Source organism: Argentina silus (assembly GCF_951799395.1).
Source record: "Argentina silus genome assembly, chromosome: 3".
Classification (NCBI taxonomy): Eukaryota; Metazoa; Chordata; class Actinopteri; order Argentiniformes; family Argentinidae; genus Argentina; species Argentina silus.
This window is the reverse complement of record NC_139657.1, coordinates 15,937,600-15,952,000: the sequence shown is the minus strand read 5'-3', so window position 1 is coordinate 15,952,000 and position 14,401 is coordinate 15,937,600. Positions and strand designations below refer to the sequence as shown.

At 46.6% G+C, this 14,401-nt stretch overlaps 1 protein-coding gene across 1 annotated transcript in view; it reads right to left on the bottom strand.

Annotated features, from left to right (window-relative positions):
- Nucleotides 1–14,401, bottom strand: part of LOC310802009 (neuron navigator 2-like) — a gene marked incomplete at its 5' end in the record, with an annotated part of 61,495 nt that overhangs the window by 28,783 nt on the left and 18,311 nt on the right. Inside the window, 3 exons of the mRNA XM_083666235.1 lie at nucleotides 6,796–6,921; nucleotides 11,681–12,091; nucleotides 13,443–13,551. Of these exons, the coding sequence (XP_083522361.1) occupies nucleotides 6,796–6,921; nucleotides 11,681–12,091; nucleotides 13,443–13,551 (646 nt within the window). The remainder of the gene's footprint in view (nucleotides 1–6,795; nucleotides 6,922–11,680; nucleotides 12,092–13,442; nucleotides 13,552–14,401) is intronic.

Genomic DNA, 14,401 nt, shown 5'->3' with positions numbered 1-14,401 from the left:
TGGGTGAAGTGGTCAAGCCGCAAACCAGCACAGATTGAAACCATTGACACCATGTCCACTTGTACTTATTCAGCTGGTATGGAGAAGAACATTCCACCTCTGAATCAATTTGTTCTGCGTGAAAATGATATTAAGAAAACCCAGCCTGGCTGACACGCTGGCCCACTTTTCATAAGTAAATTAAATGGTATTCCCTCTATTCTGAGCATGTACTACACACTGTTACACAAGCCTTGAGTAGCCGGTTTAGTTTGCATGCTCCCGGCTGGTGGCTAGCAGCAACCATTTGACCCAAAGTAATCATGTGCTGCTCCCCTGGCCTAGACTGGCTGTGATTTTACCTCTGATGTGAATGATGAACTCGAGCCAAGTTCAGACTCATTGTTCCACTGTGGGAGAGCTGGGGGGAGACTCTGGATTAGCAGGGCTGAGTAGAGTAGTACTAGTGCTACACACACCCACACACGCACGCACAGAGGCACACACGCATGCATGTAGGTACGCATGCACGCACGCACACACACACACACACACGCAGGCAGGCATGCACACACGCATGCAGACACACACACAGACACACTAGTGTTAGCTCAAGCACAAAGCAAATGTACAGAGTTGCATGCAGGTTCACACTCACTTTCAAGCCTTTAGTTATGTCCCTTTCGAGTGCCTCACAGTCTATTGTCTCTTCAGAGAGACACAACAACACAGAGGAATTAGAGACAACAGAACACTTCATGAATTTGAGTGTAAATCCTCTAAATCCACTTCCATCATCGCTCTGATAAGTCAGTCAATGACCCATGCTGAAGAGTACACTTAGAGAAAAAATTATTCTTTGGATGTGAAAAAAATGGTTCTTTCGGCTCCATATAGAACACAGCCAAATAACTATTTTTGGTTAGGTATAACCTTTTTTTCCATGAGTGTAGGGAGGTGAGTATTAGGAGATTTCCTCCTTCTCTTCCTTAACCACCCCCCCCTCCATGTTCATTAGCATGTGAATGGTCTGCAGCGTGATTAAGACTATTGTCTAAAGCACCCCATTACCACTATTTAGGGTGTGAAACACCTCTATTCAAATGCTGGGGCTGAAGTGGCAGTACACAATGGCAGATTCACACGAGTGTGTTGAGGTAGTCTGAAGAGGCCTCTCTTCCTCTCAGCTCGAGGTTCAATGGTCAAGCACTCAGAATGTAAAGAGCTTGTTGCATTCCACACAGAATTTCAAACAAAATACGGTTCCCTCTCAATTACAGCAAATCAATCCAAACATGTCAGCTTCTATCCATCCATCTATCTATGTATCCATCAGTGAAAAACAGATGTGATTGTCCATTCTGTTATGTTGCAATGGGAAGTGGAGGCTTCCTTAACCAGATGACAGATAATGAGGGGTCCCACTCTCTTCCTCTCTGCCAGAATGTCTGTTTGGGGAGGGGTCCCCAAGGCTGTGTTAGCTAAACTAAGCCCCCTTAAACCCCCCACCCACACACACACCCACAAACACGCCCACACCCACCTACAAACACACCCACACCCGCACCCACACACAGACACACAGACACAGACACAGACACACACACACACACACACACACACACACACACACACACACACACACACGCACACACACACACACACACACACACACACACACACACACACAGGACCCAGAGCTGTGTTAGCTAAGCTCCGTCATAGCCAAGACTCACCAGACCAGACCAGACACTAGCCCAGGGGGATGTGCACACAGCAGCAACCCACACAGCTAATTCTGTTTAAAAACACTTTGCTCCTTCTATCTGTCCTACACAATGGAACAATATGGGGCTTGTTTTTACAGGGCATAGTGTGTTTGACTCGGCTTCAGACAATTTAATGCGCCTGACTTCTGTATCCCTACACATCCTCCTCCTCATGAGAAAGTAATCACACAGAGTACTTCTGACTGTATAAACAAAAGGTTTCTACTCAAGAGGAGCAATGTTATGATCACCACTAAACAGAACCATAGCCAGCGTCATCAACCTGTAGTAGCAACCCTGTACCATGCTGCTACAATGTTTCTTCCACTCCAACAATACAGAACATGAACGTTTTCCCAAAGCCATTAGCCACAACACATGGACCTATGGATTCCTTAAGTCACCCCCCCCCCCCCCCCTCTCTCTCTCTCTCTCTCTCTCTCTCTCTCTCTCTCTCATATCTCTCCCTTATATCTGTGTTCTCTCTTATGTTCTCTCATACTTTCTGCTTGTCCCATTATACCTCAATGACAATGTTGTGTTGTCTGTTTCTGTGTAAGCTGCCTGGTCCTCTGGGCATATCGTATGTCACACAGCTGTAGTTTGAGCCCTCACATCTTAATGAATGAGCGACTCATCGTTGATCATATTACAACAGACAGGAAGTCTTCATTTACAAACAACAACAGACTTGACATCATACAAACCATGAATACTTTCAAATACATGATATGATACGTGAAATGGGATACATAAAATAAACACTTATACTCTCTTGCACGCACGCACGCACGCACGCGCACACACAGACACACAGACACACACACACACACACAGACACACACACACACACACACACATACACACACACACACACACAACCAAAATACACCTACTTCACTTTAAATTCTCCACGAGCTTCAATTCTCCTTGATGCCAAAACACAATGTATCAGTATCCAGCATGTTCCTTTGTAATGCAGCCTCTCCTTCACACTGTTTGCATGTTAGAGGCAGAGCCTAAACTGGGCAGTGAGGAGCTGCAGTCAACAGGTAACCTCAGACAGACAGCCTGGCTGCCCCAGCAATCCTCTCCCAGCCAGACAGCACACTATCTCTGATCACTATCATATCATCATCCAGCCCCAGAACCAGACAAAACACAGCTACCAGCATTGTCCCTCAAGAGACGGGAGCCCCTCCCACCTCTGGGCAGGGTGTGTGTGTGTGTGTGTGTGTGTGTGTTTTTGTGTCTTTCACTGTCTGTCTGTCTGTCTGTCTGTCTGTCTGTCTGTCTGTCTGTCTGTGTGTGTGTGTGTGTGTGTGTGTGTGTGTGTGTGTGTGTGTGTGTGTGTGTGTGTGTGTATGTGTGTGTGTGTGTGTGTGTGTGTGTGTGTGTTTTTGTGTCTTTCACTGTCTGTCTGTGTGTGTGTGTGTGTGTGTGTGTGTGTGTGTGTGTGTGTGTGTATGTCTGAATGAAGAGCCTTGAGGGTCTACATCAGAAGGAGGGAGAGAGAGACTGCTCAGCCTCTCCTCCCTTATTCCTCTCCATGAGACTCAAGCCCCCTCCAACTCTCTATCGAGTTCACATGTACAGTACTGGTTCTACAGTCCACTGTCTGCCTCTCACTGATATCATCCTCTGAATACTAATGTCTGTTTGGCCAGATGCCCAGTCCCCCATTCCTGTCCCCCCCCCCCCCCCCCGCCCCCCATCAAACGGTGGGTATAGCTTTGAGGAGATGGATGCTCACTTGATGAGCGTGGGCGGATCAGCTAAATGCAATGCAAGTGCTAAAACAGTCCAACCTGCTGTCTGAAATAAAGGCTTATGAATAATACAAGTACTAGTCATCTGTTTTGGGATGCCTGAATTGTCCAAATGAATCAGGCAGGCATAGACATCTTCAAATACATTACGGCCTGAAGCATGCACGCAAGCCTCCACAATACCTCTCCCTAAAAGCCCCTTTGGACAGAGTGCTTGGATTACAGTTTACCACATAAATCAACGTCAAACTGACACAATGTGGGTGCTTCACAACAGTCGTCAGCATCTGAGAGACAGGATGACTTAGCAACTGTGAGGACTGGAGGACAAGAGCACAGAACATACGGAATCATACTCGGTGTCAGGTGACTGAGTTGTCTCTCTGTCTCTAGCAGACAGCCTTAAGGCAGGAGACTGAGACTATTCACAGCCCAGGCTGTGACACCTCACTCATCACGCACGCGCGCGCACACACACGCACACACACACACAGGGTATAGGGAGTGTAAATACTTTAGGAGAGGTCTATAGGCGGATAATTAGTTCACTGTCTTTCCCAGGGGCAAGTGTCTTTGTGAAATGTGTGTTTTGTATGGGTGTGTCCACTATGTGTGGGTGTGTGTACAGTATATGTCCATGTGTGAGTCCATCCGTGCGTGTGTGTGTGTGTGTGTGTGTGTCTCTCTATCTGTGTGTGTGTGTGTGTGTGAGTGTGGGTGTGTATGTACTGGTGGCAATGCTAAAGCCTCAGAGCAAACACAGGAGGGAAAATGAGTCCTGTGTTATCCATAAACCCATCTCATCTAGAGCTAATTACTATAGACCTAATTACACAAATTAAACATGAATATGAAGTCATATAAACAACTGAATAACAACGTATCTGAGCCAAAACCCTCTTGTAAGTGCATAACTGATGTCCACAGATAATGCCCAAAGTAAATTCCTAAGTTGGACAGCTGAAGCGTCTCCTTCATTTGAATTGTTATTTGTACTGTACTCTAATACACTGACCCACAACTACATACACCCTCCAGCCTTAGCACACCGGATGGAGAAACACTGGGGAATTAGTGTTTTACTGCCCTTTTCCTCTCCCTGTTAAGTGTTGCTGTTATACTGTCGGTGGAAAAGCAGGTTGACACGGATGTGTCATATGCCCTTGTCTTCGGTTTTATCTTTACCTGATCTTACAACTCTAAAATGTGTGTGTGTGTGTGTGTGTGTGTGTGCGCGCGTGTGCCTGCCTGCCTCCATGCGTACGTGCTCGTGTGCGTGTGTGAACCAGATGCTCAGGCAGTGTCCAGCTCAAGTCGTAGCCTGTGGAAAAGATTCAGTCCAGCTGGAGGTCATAGTAATAGCAGATATATAACATCCAGCTGGAAGTCAGGATGATAGTTACAAAGAGGAGGAAGGACACCAGGCAGTGTCCAGTTTGGAGTGGAGGCCCGTGGCCGGTCCTGTCCATATACCACAGAGGCCAGGGGAGGGCTGAGGTATTCTCCATGATGCCTCAGGGAGCATGTGGCGTTGAGTCCTGACAGGTTGGAGATCATAGGGCAGGGCGGAGTTAACTGACATCTTGACTGTGTCACAGAGTTGCAGCTAGTAAAAGTCAGAACCACCCTTAGGGTAAAGTCTGACATATCTAGGAGTGAAGATACCGTACCTGACCTAAAGGTATTTACAGGTTAACGGCATAGTGCACGACAATCAAATTATAATTTATGTCTATATTCATATGAATAGGAGTCTATTGTGTTTGTTGTTAGAGCTGCCAGTATGTGTTCTCCTGTAGATGATCTATCAGACCCCCTCTTTTGTGCTGAATTAGGTGGGCTGGCTCAGGCTCTGGGTCTGTGTTTTATGCTAATGTACTTAATGTGTGGAACTGCCTTGCTACACTCACTAATTAATGACCCTCCCTCCCCAACCACCCAAAAAAAAAAACATGGATGCGACTCAGCACTTTGTAATTTCCCCCCCTCTGCATGCCCACCGCCCACGCCAGCACATCCTACCCCCCCCCCCCCCCCACACCTCCATCCATCATGCAGTGAAACCTTCAGGGTGCATCCCCCAATTCCACCCCTTTCAAAAAATCCCAGAGGCATCCCAGAAACAGCACAGCATTTCAAAACGTCTTGCCTTTCCAGCACAAATGCAAAGGCAATTTGGCAAGGCAATGCGGCACTCTCTCAGTCAAGGAATTGTCTCTCCAAAGCCATAAATAAAGACCACTAAATGTCTTTTAGATATTCTGGCCCCTTCCATTACAACCCAATGGGAAACTCTTTGCTTACAATTGAAGACACCTTCATAAATAAATAAGAGGACCCCTGTTGATTTGTCTGCAAGTACACTGGCATGTTGTGTTGTGTTGTCCCCTTTGTTTACTCTTCCATCAACAGTAAGTGCTGCTGAGTACCGCAGTGTTGCGTGACTCATATCATTTTCACATTTAACTGTGCTGGTTCTGGTGACTTACGCATCCTCCAGTTGCTGGAAAAGACCATGTGAAAAAAAGCTGAATATCCAATCTAGCACAGGAGTCGGAGACTCCGACTCTCTCTCTCTGAGAGAAGAGCTGAACCTACAGTATTGTCTACCTGTAACTGACACGCATGCACGCACACACGCACGCATTTCCCTCCAAAAAAAAAGGATGTGAAGACAATAAGAGGTGTGTGTGTGTGTGTGTGTGTGTGTGTGTGTGTGTGTGTGTGTCTGTGTAACCATCTATTACAGAGTGCCTGTGGCACTGAGAGAAAAACACAATCGCTCTGTTTTCACTGAAGTCTCCCTACTAGTCCCAACAATGGAAGCTCTGTTGCCTTCCCAGCCATCCCATTGGACCACTTAACAGTCTGACAGGATCCCTTGGCAGAGAGCAGGGTTCTACTGTAATCCACTGTTGAACAGCACAGGCCAGACTCTGTTAATCTCTCTGTCTCGTACATTGTTCATGAGTGAGGATTTCAGTAGCCTGCTGTGACCCTGGTACCAGGGGAGTGAGGAGAAGGGTGAACAGGGATCTAATAGACTGCAAAACAGGCCAAACTCTTTCAGTTAATACCTCTGTCTAGTGCATAGTTCATGATTGGGAAACCTCAGCATCCTGACTTAATGGACCTCATCCAATGAAGAACAAATGTATTGTTCGTATTTCTGTCTAGTACGGTACATGCTTGGAAATGATAAGGTCACAAAAACCTCAGCAGCCTGACCCTCTGTCTGGGGTGGGAGGGGTGGGGGTAGAAGAGGTCATGTCACCTACCTATCAGTGTCCCCCTGGCCCTTGGTGGAGCTGCGATGGAGGGTTTCCTTGACGACGGCCATCCCGTCAGGCAGGCGGTTGAGGCGTCGTGCCGTGTACATACTTAGCCCTCCGTCTGTCATGTAGCTGTGGACAGACAACATGGCTGTTAATCTATGTGTGTGTGTGTGTGTGTGTGTGTGTGTGTGTGTGTGTGTGTGTGTGCCCGGGCGGATGAATGCGTGTCTCTGACGTGTTTCATCAGGTTATGGTGTTCCACTTCACTGACAGGATTACGGCCTTATCAACACATTCAAAACTCATTCTACATGCTTTTATAAAACGTGTCTGACACAACGTAACGACCTGTAACGTGAGAGTCTGACACAGGAACAACAACTAGGCCAGGGTTTGTTTGTTTGCCGCTTTTCTTTTTCTTTTTCTTCTTTACCTCATCTGTTCACTTGAAATCTCTTTCTATACAGTATAGTGTATGTCCTCAGTCAAAAAAAAGAGGACATTTTGAGAAGACACAGTAAACACAAAATAGCACACAAAAAATACTTACTCACATCTCGCTTTAGACTGGCAAATGACAGAGTATTAAAAAAAACAAGAATGTGCCAAAGTCATCTGAGTATCGTGTGCCAAGGGCGTTCGAGACGACCGACCGCTCTGCACCTAGACAAACATTCCCATCTGCTCTCCGTCAACACGGGACAACTCTACTGTTGACTGTTTATTCATTTCAGTTACCCGTTGAAAAGCTGCTATTGTCATGCCCTGAGCCTCCAGCCCCAGAGCACAGGCACTGGCTTAACATCTTAGGGTGAGATAGATTCACCACGGCAATCCTTCATTCACAGAACTCATTACTCTGGTGTGGGATAATCCCTGACACGTTGATGTTGCAATCCAGGGAATCAAGGTAACACAGAAGAGTGTCAGCTTGTCTTAAACGGTTAATCATGGGAAACGGCAACACTATTTAAAACAACCAGTTGTAAAAAAAAAAAACAGCAGCTTCCTCAGTCTGAAATCATGTCATACGTCTTTTAAAACACAATCAGGAAAAACTGCAAAGCGATAGTTAAACAATATTGAAAACACTGTATTTGGAGAGTCCCCCTATGGATGACCTTACTACCATTAACTGCAATATCAACAACGGTTGTCCACAATCTATCCACTTAAACTGTAGCAAGTTGCGCCACATATACAGAGTTGTAGTTGATCATTTGTTGACAGTGTCAGCATCTAAAGGCCATATAGGAGCCTCTATAAAGAAGTATTGCTGGCAAACCAACCTAATGTGGTATTATGGAAAACTAAAAGACAGAAACCAGACGTTTATGCTGTCATTATCATCCTGTTGTTGGTCAGACATGACAGCTCACGTATCGCTGTTGAAGAGGTGCATTGCCGTATTAAAGGAAAAGCAAAAAGGTTACACTGCCTACTGATTAACTTGGCCTTTGTCCTGGCTCTGTTCACAAGCTGTAGAGGTCATCACTTGGGCTAGCACACCCACCACAACAAAAGGTGCCAGACCCTAAACTCCAGGCGGTAACCCCCCAAAGACAAAGAGTGACATGTTGGAGTGAAACATGGAGCAACCGCTCAAACTGACAACATGTAGAACACTTCAGTGTTGCCATTCACTTGAGTCATTTCCCTTTCATCTCCAGAAAAACAAACTACAATGAGTTCAACGCCTGGTAAAATAGACAAAAATGAGTGAAGATGATTGGTAACTGGCAACATACCTCGTTATAGAAAGCTTCTCTGAAATTGGAATCGACTCCACGCAACTACTCCTGCAGGTTGGTCAGGTGACAGACTCCTACTAATGGAATGTCAACAGTGACCGATGCTGCACGTCCAACACAAAGGCATTCTGATGATCACCCAGCAAGTCCTCTCTCTCTCTCTCTCTCTCTCTCTCTCTCTCTCTCTCTCTCTCTGTGTATCCTAGTCACAACTGTGACTCTCTCTGTCACACATACCAGTCACAGTCTACCAAGCTGGCCAACCCACCACAGTGGGCCCGGAGGACACTGAAAGCCAGCCCTCTTCAGGAAGAGAGACGGGGGAGAGAGGTAGCAGAGGTAGGAGGCAGGCCTGGGGAGAGCTCAGGGGCTGAGGCTGAGGTAGAGGGAGAGGTAGGGGGGGCCGGGGGGGGCAGAGAGTGAGGAAGAGGGGAGGATAGCAAAGGACAGCCCAAGGGCAGGGGGGTGGGGTTTGAGGTGGGGGTAAAAGGAGGTGTGAGGAAGGATTAATGTCTTGGGGGGTATGGGCGAGGCTGTGGTGGGGGTGTTAAAAACCATTTGATTTTAATTAGTTTTCTCAAACAAGGGATAAGTAATTACAGTAGGTGTATCCTCAAACTGGCAGACAGAGGCTGTGAGGAAACCTATCTAATCTGTAAAACAGTTGCTGTTTTAGGTTGTACACTCTATCAAGAAGTACCACTTACACACATCCACACCTGACAACCACAAACATGGCAACATTAGCATAAATAAGCTCAGAAAGGCAACTATTTCCTCGTAAATAAGAGCAGCATTTCCTTCCTGACTGTCACTTAAGTGACTGATGTGACTGTAGGCAGCAGTGACAGGAGACCAGTTGCTGACTAACCAGCTGGACAGGTAGGAGGCCCTAACGTTTATCAAAGGAGAGGAGAGAATGTGTTTTCCTGTGAACACAATAGCCTAGAGCCTAATGTACCCGCACAGAAAAAAATAGTTATGACTTATCACTTGATAAACTGCCTTGCGCAAAGGGCAAGAGTCACAGCTGGTGACTCATCAAATTGTCTGAATCATTAAGTAGGGAGAAAGGTTGATCGGTAAACAACAAAGACACACACAAACATTTCAAAGCATGTCAGTGGTGCTTAAAACATACACTGCCAGTGCATCCAGATGAGTCTCCCTAGACTAAAAATAATCTTCAATGGAGAGTCTCCAATGAAATAATTTGCCTTCATTTGTGTCCAGAAACTGTCCTTTCATCTCCATCTGAGGAAAACAACCCACCGGACCGAAGCACAAGGGCACGCACAATGTGAGAGTGAATGACATCACCCACGTTTTCCAACCCTCCCACCCTGGTCACGCTCTCTGTCTCAAAGGGGCAGCTGCAGAAATCAATGAGTTGCAGTTCTGGTTTGGACCTGTGTGTTTGTGTGTGTGTGTGCACCTACGTGCGTGCCTGTGTATGTTTAGGTTTAGGTTCAGACTACCAGCAGTCAGTGGGCCTGGGCCAATCATTAACCCAGGCAGAGCAGAGTAGACCCAGTCACCCTGCTGGCTGTCTATTAGCACAAGCATCACAAGCCCTCATAAGCCACTGAACTCCAGGTCATGTCATGTGAGAGAGGCCTTCGTTCAAAACAAGGAGAAAAACAGAAGGGTTTTAGAGGTGTGTTTGTGTGACCGACTGGACGGAGAACAAGGAGACATGATTGAGTCTGCCTTAGTTTGTGGCTGAGTAATCTACATAGAGGTTACTCTTATGAGTTCAAACCCTTTACTGTGGTCATCATTGCCTTGACATGACGATGCTATCATGTCTAGGTCCATTATACAGTAATGAGCCTCTTTAAAACCATTCCACAGGAGAACAAAGCCCACGTTGCCACCAGTGACATTCTACCCTGCTCCAGGGTTCTAGAATGGAATCCGAGAACAAGGGGGATTGTGGTGAGCACAGCCCAGGTTACACAGAGGAGGTGCCTGTTTCAACATGACCACAAGCTGATGGTAAAATAAATATCTTATTTGCAGCAGTTCCAGTAAGGTGAAACACACAGTCAGCGTGTATGATGTGATCACATCGTCCACAGACAGATCCTGACCTGTATCTCTGGATCTCTATTACATGATTCACCTCTCATTGTGGAGAAATCGTTTTGGAATCAGACTCCTCTTGCCCTCTGGTTCACTTGGGAATGTGTGTGTGTGTGTGTGTGTGTGTGTGTGTGTGTGTGTTTGGGGTGTGTGTGTGTGTGTGTGTGTTTGGTGTGTGTGTGTGTGTGTGTGTGTGTGTGTGTGTATGTGTGTGTGTATGTGTGTGTGTGTGTGTGTGTGTGTGTGTGCGCGTGTGTGCAAGAGTGTGAGAGAGGTTTAAATTAATGTTGGGTCAGCATTCTTTCTCATGTACATGTACATACTGTATCTATGGGAATGCATCCTGTTACTTCTGAGGGCTCCAACTGTCTCGTCCTCATCTCAAGACTCGGGAGCATATTTCCCATGACCTGCCATTTCTCCAGAGGACAAAGGGCAGATTATTTTTAAGTCAAACACACTACTCTCCTCTGACCAACTATGTCCATTGGTCACATCAAACTGCCATGGGAAACAAACAGTGCATAATCAATTGTCAATTGAACATGCTACACATGTGTACACAGATGTGTAGTGTGAAAACAGTCCCTTGTGAGAAAGACTCCATAAGCACGTAGCATGATTTATGAGTGGAACATGTTCCACAATGTTATATCTCCTTGTGTCAATGTCATCTACATCTCAAGGTTGTGTCCTCAGACCAGACCCTGTTGAAGGCTGCTAGCATAGCCAAGGCCAGGGGTTCATTTGTAGAGTATATTTATACTGCCAGAAACATTTACTTGTTTGAAGATGTTTGCACAGAGGCAATGCACAGAGAAAACATGATGCCAAACACTGGCACATTTTGACATTCCATGATTATAGCACGTCGGCTGGTGGCAAACAAATCCAGGTGAGACAGACAGTAGGAAAGAGGACAGGGAGATACTGGCTTATCAAACCACAGCAGCACTGCCACCTAGTGGCAAAGAAACAGCTAAACACAGATATCGGATAGGCAACATCTTTCCTGAAGTTAGGTCTGCTCTGCTGTAGACCTATACACTCACCCACTGGTGACTTTGCTGTCCATCCCTCTGACGTTCTTTCCCAACATGTCACCGTCGCTCATGTACCCCGGCGTCTCCATGGCGATGCCCTCCAGCTCCTCCATCTTGTCCTGCAGGTCTAACGCGCTGGCACAGACGTCTCTGTCCTGGCCCAATGGCGTCGTCTGCCTGCGAAGGTAGCGCCCACCCTCGGGGCTAACCAAACGGCTGGCACTGCCCCGTGGCACCGCCCCAGAGTACCCGTTCCCCACCGAAGGGGCGTCGCCCGCCTGGAGGCGGGGGCTGGATGAGCCCAGTCGCCATGGTAGCGAGGGGGTGGGGGAGGGAGTGGGGCGGGGGGACAGGTTGAGAATGTTCCTCCCACTGCTGATCTCCGTGGTAACGCTGCCGTCAAAGGTTGTCTCCAGTGTGCTGTGGGGGAGAGTAGGGGGGAGGAGGGAGAGACATAGGTGAGGTGGAGGAGTTGCGATTTAGGGTAAGAGGGACAGGGGGAGGGAGAGAGGGACAGGGGAAATGGGGGGAGGAGAAGGGAGAGGGGTTGTTGGAGATTTGGAGTAGAATTGGGCAGACATCTGACAGGTCTTGTCAGACAAACACTCAGACACAAAAACAACCCCTGCTGCTAGAGGGACTGGTGGGCCGGGCAGCCAGACACGAACAATTCCCTGTCAATCACACAACAGGTTATTGCTGCAAATGAGAATTATTTCTCAGACAACTAACCTAGTAAAATAAGGGTTAAAATTTTTTATAATCTGCTTCACAGGATGAGTGGGTTAGAAGTCTCCACTCCCTCTTACTGATTAAACAAACTAGTGGATCACACAGACAAAACACTGCAATAACAACATTGCCAAGATGAAAAACAACCCACTGGAGAAGTGGTGGAGTGTGCTTACCTGTTCTCTACTGTATGGAAGAGAGAGTGAGAGCCATGGGGTGAGATCCTCTTTAAAATTTAATTGCATAGCCAACTGTATCAGGGAGTTTGCATGAATCTAATCCTATCCACTATCAACGTGCACGTTCTGACTGTACGGCTGGATAAAACTACAGCCTTTCTTCAAGGTTCTTTATGACACTAAAGAGAGTGGAAATATTTCTGCCATTGTAGCAGAGCCCAGCAGGAGATCTTTTATGTTCGCTGCCTAAGGGGGGGGGGGGGGGGGGGGTCCACTCAGCCTCTGTGACATGATTTCACGGGTGGGCTCTGGACCAGGGGGCTGGGAAACACTTCAAACCCATCAGGGTTAAAGACAAAAGAAGACAACATCTGATCTAGGAAGTCCAACTGTCAATCAGGAAGAAAGCCTTCAGTGCTACACCAGTGCTGACTATGTCATGTTGACAAGCCTGGCTTAAATGGTTCACATGACACACATTATAGTCTTTATTTTGAAATGCTTTCTTCCCATATCAATCAACGTTAAGTTTGTTTGTGTAGTTTGTGTATTATGTTTTGGATTTGGATTTAATTCCGTCCTGCTGTGTAAGGAAGCATTAAATGGCCTGTTGATGGCGCTGTGTGCTTTGTAAAGCAGGTACACACTTATGTTTAGGACACTCTTAAGTTAAGTACAGAGCTGGTAAAATAAGAGCAATAAATAGGCTACTTAAAACAACATCACCAAGTGATTAAAATGTATGTTTTGTAACAAAAGAGGTTATGAGTGCCACACACACACACACACACACACACACACACACACACACACACACACACACACACACACACACACACACACACACACACGTCGTCTACCTGTGGCTGATCTGTGTTCCCCTCAGACTGGACATGGTCTCCTCCAGGTTCTGTCTCAGATCTGCAATGTTCTTCACCGTCCGTAAGCGCCTAGCCTCGGGGTCCTCACCTAGGAGGAGTGGGGGGTGGGGGGGGGGGGGGAGTCCGTTAGAAAGTACTCCTAGAACAGCTGTCAAACACAGGCCTGTCCAGACATTCTCCAAATATGTGTCTTTCCTGTGAGGGAATCCAATTCCAAATTCCAAATCTAAACCAGAAATGACAGACACACAAAAAATGCATGTCTCTCTCTTGTTGAGTAGAAAAGAAAACACGTTAAAACCAATCAAAAATACATTTTTCTTTCCTCCTGCTATATCATATATATACCGTAAGCATAGTACTGTACTCATCTCAGACTTTACTGTGTCACACACACACACACACACACACACACACACACACACACACACACACACACACACACACACACACACACACACACCTACGAAGAATCCATCCGCAACAAATGGACCAAAACATTACTGTACATTCTCTCTTTCTGAGACAATCCAAGTCAAAACCAGAGAAGACACAAAACAAAACCAATTTTCCTTCTCTGTGTTGAAGAGAAAACAGTCCTTAACATCAGTCAAAACACGTTTTTTCTTTCCTTGTGCTGTAGAAATCCTGAAAAACAAGAAAGTCTTGGCCTGCTAATTCACCTAAAGCCTTTTTCCAAATAAACATTCTGAGCTCTAGATGAGTGTAGGGTTTTGCTGGGCAGATTAAAATGTATTTGCCTATCATGAGGGGAGAGGCAGGGGGGAGCGCGCAAGTGCGCACACACACAGACACACACAGAAAGACACACACACACACACACACACACACACACACACACACACACACACACACACACGCGCTCCCTGCCGTGATGTGGAAACGTGGTGTGGAGGTGTGCAGCGCTCTCAGTGCAG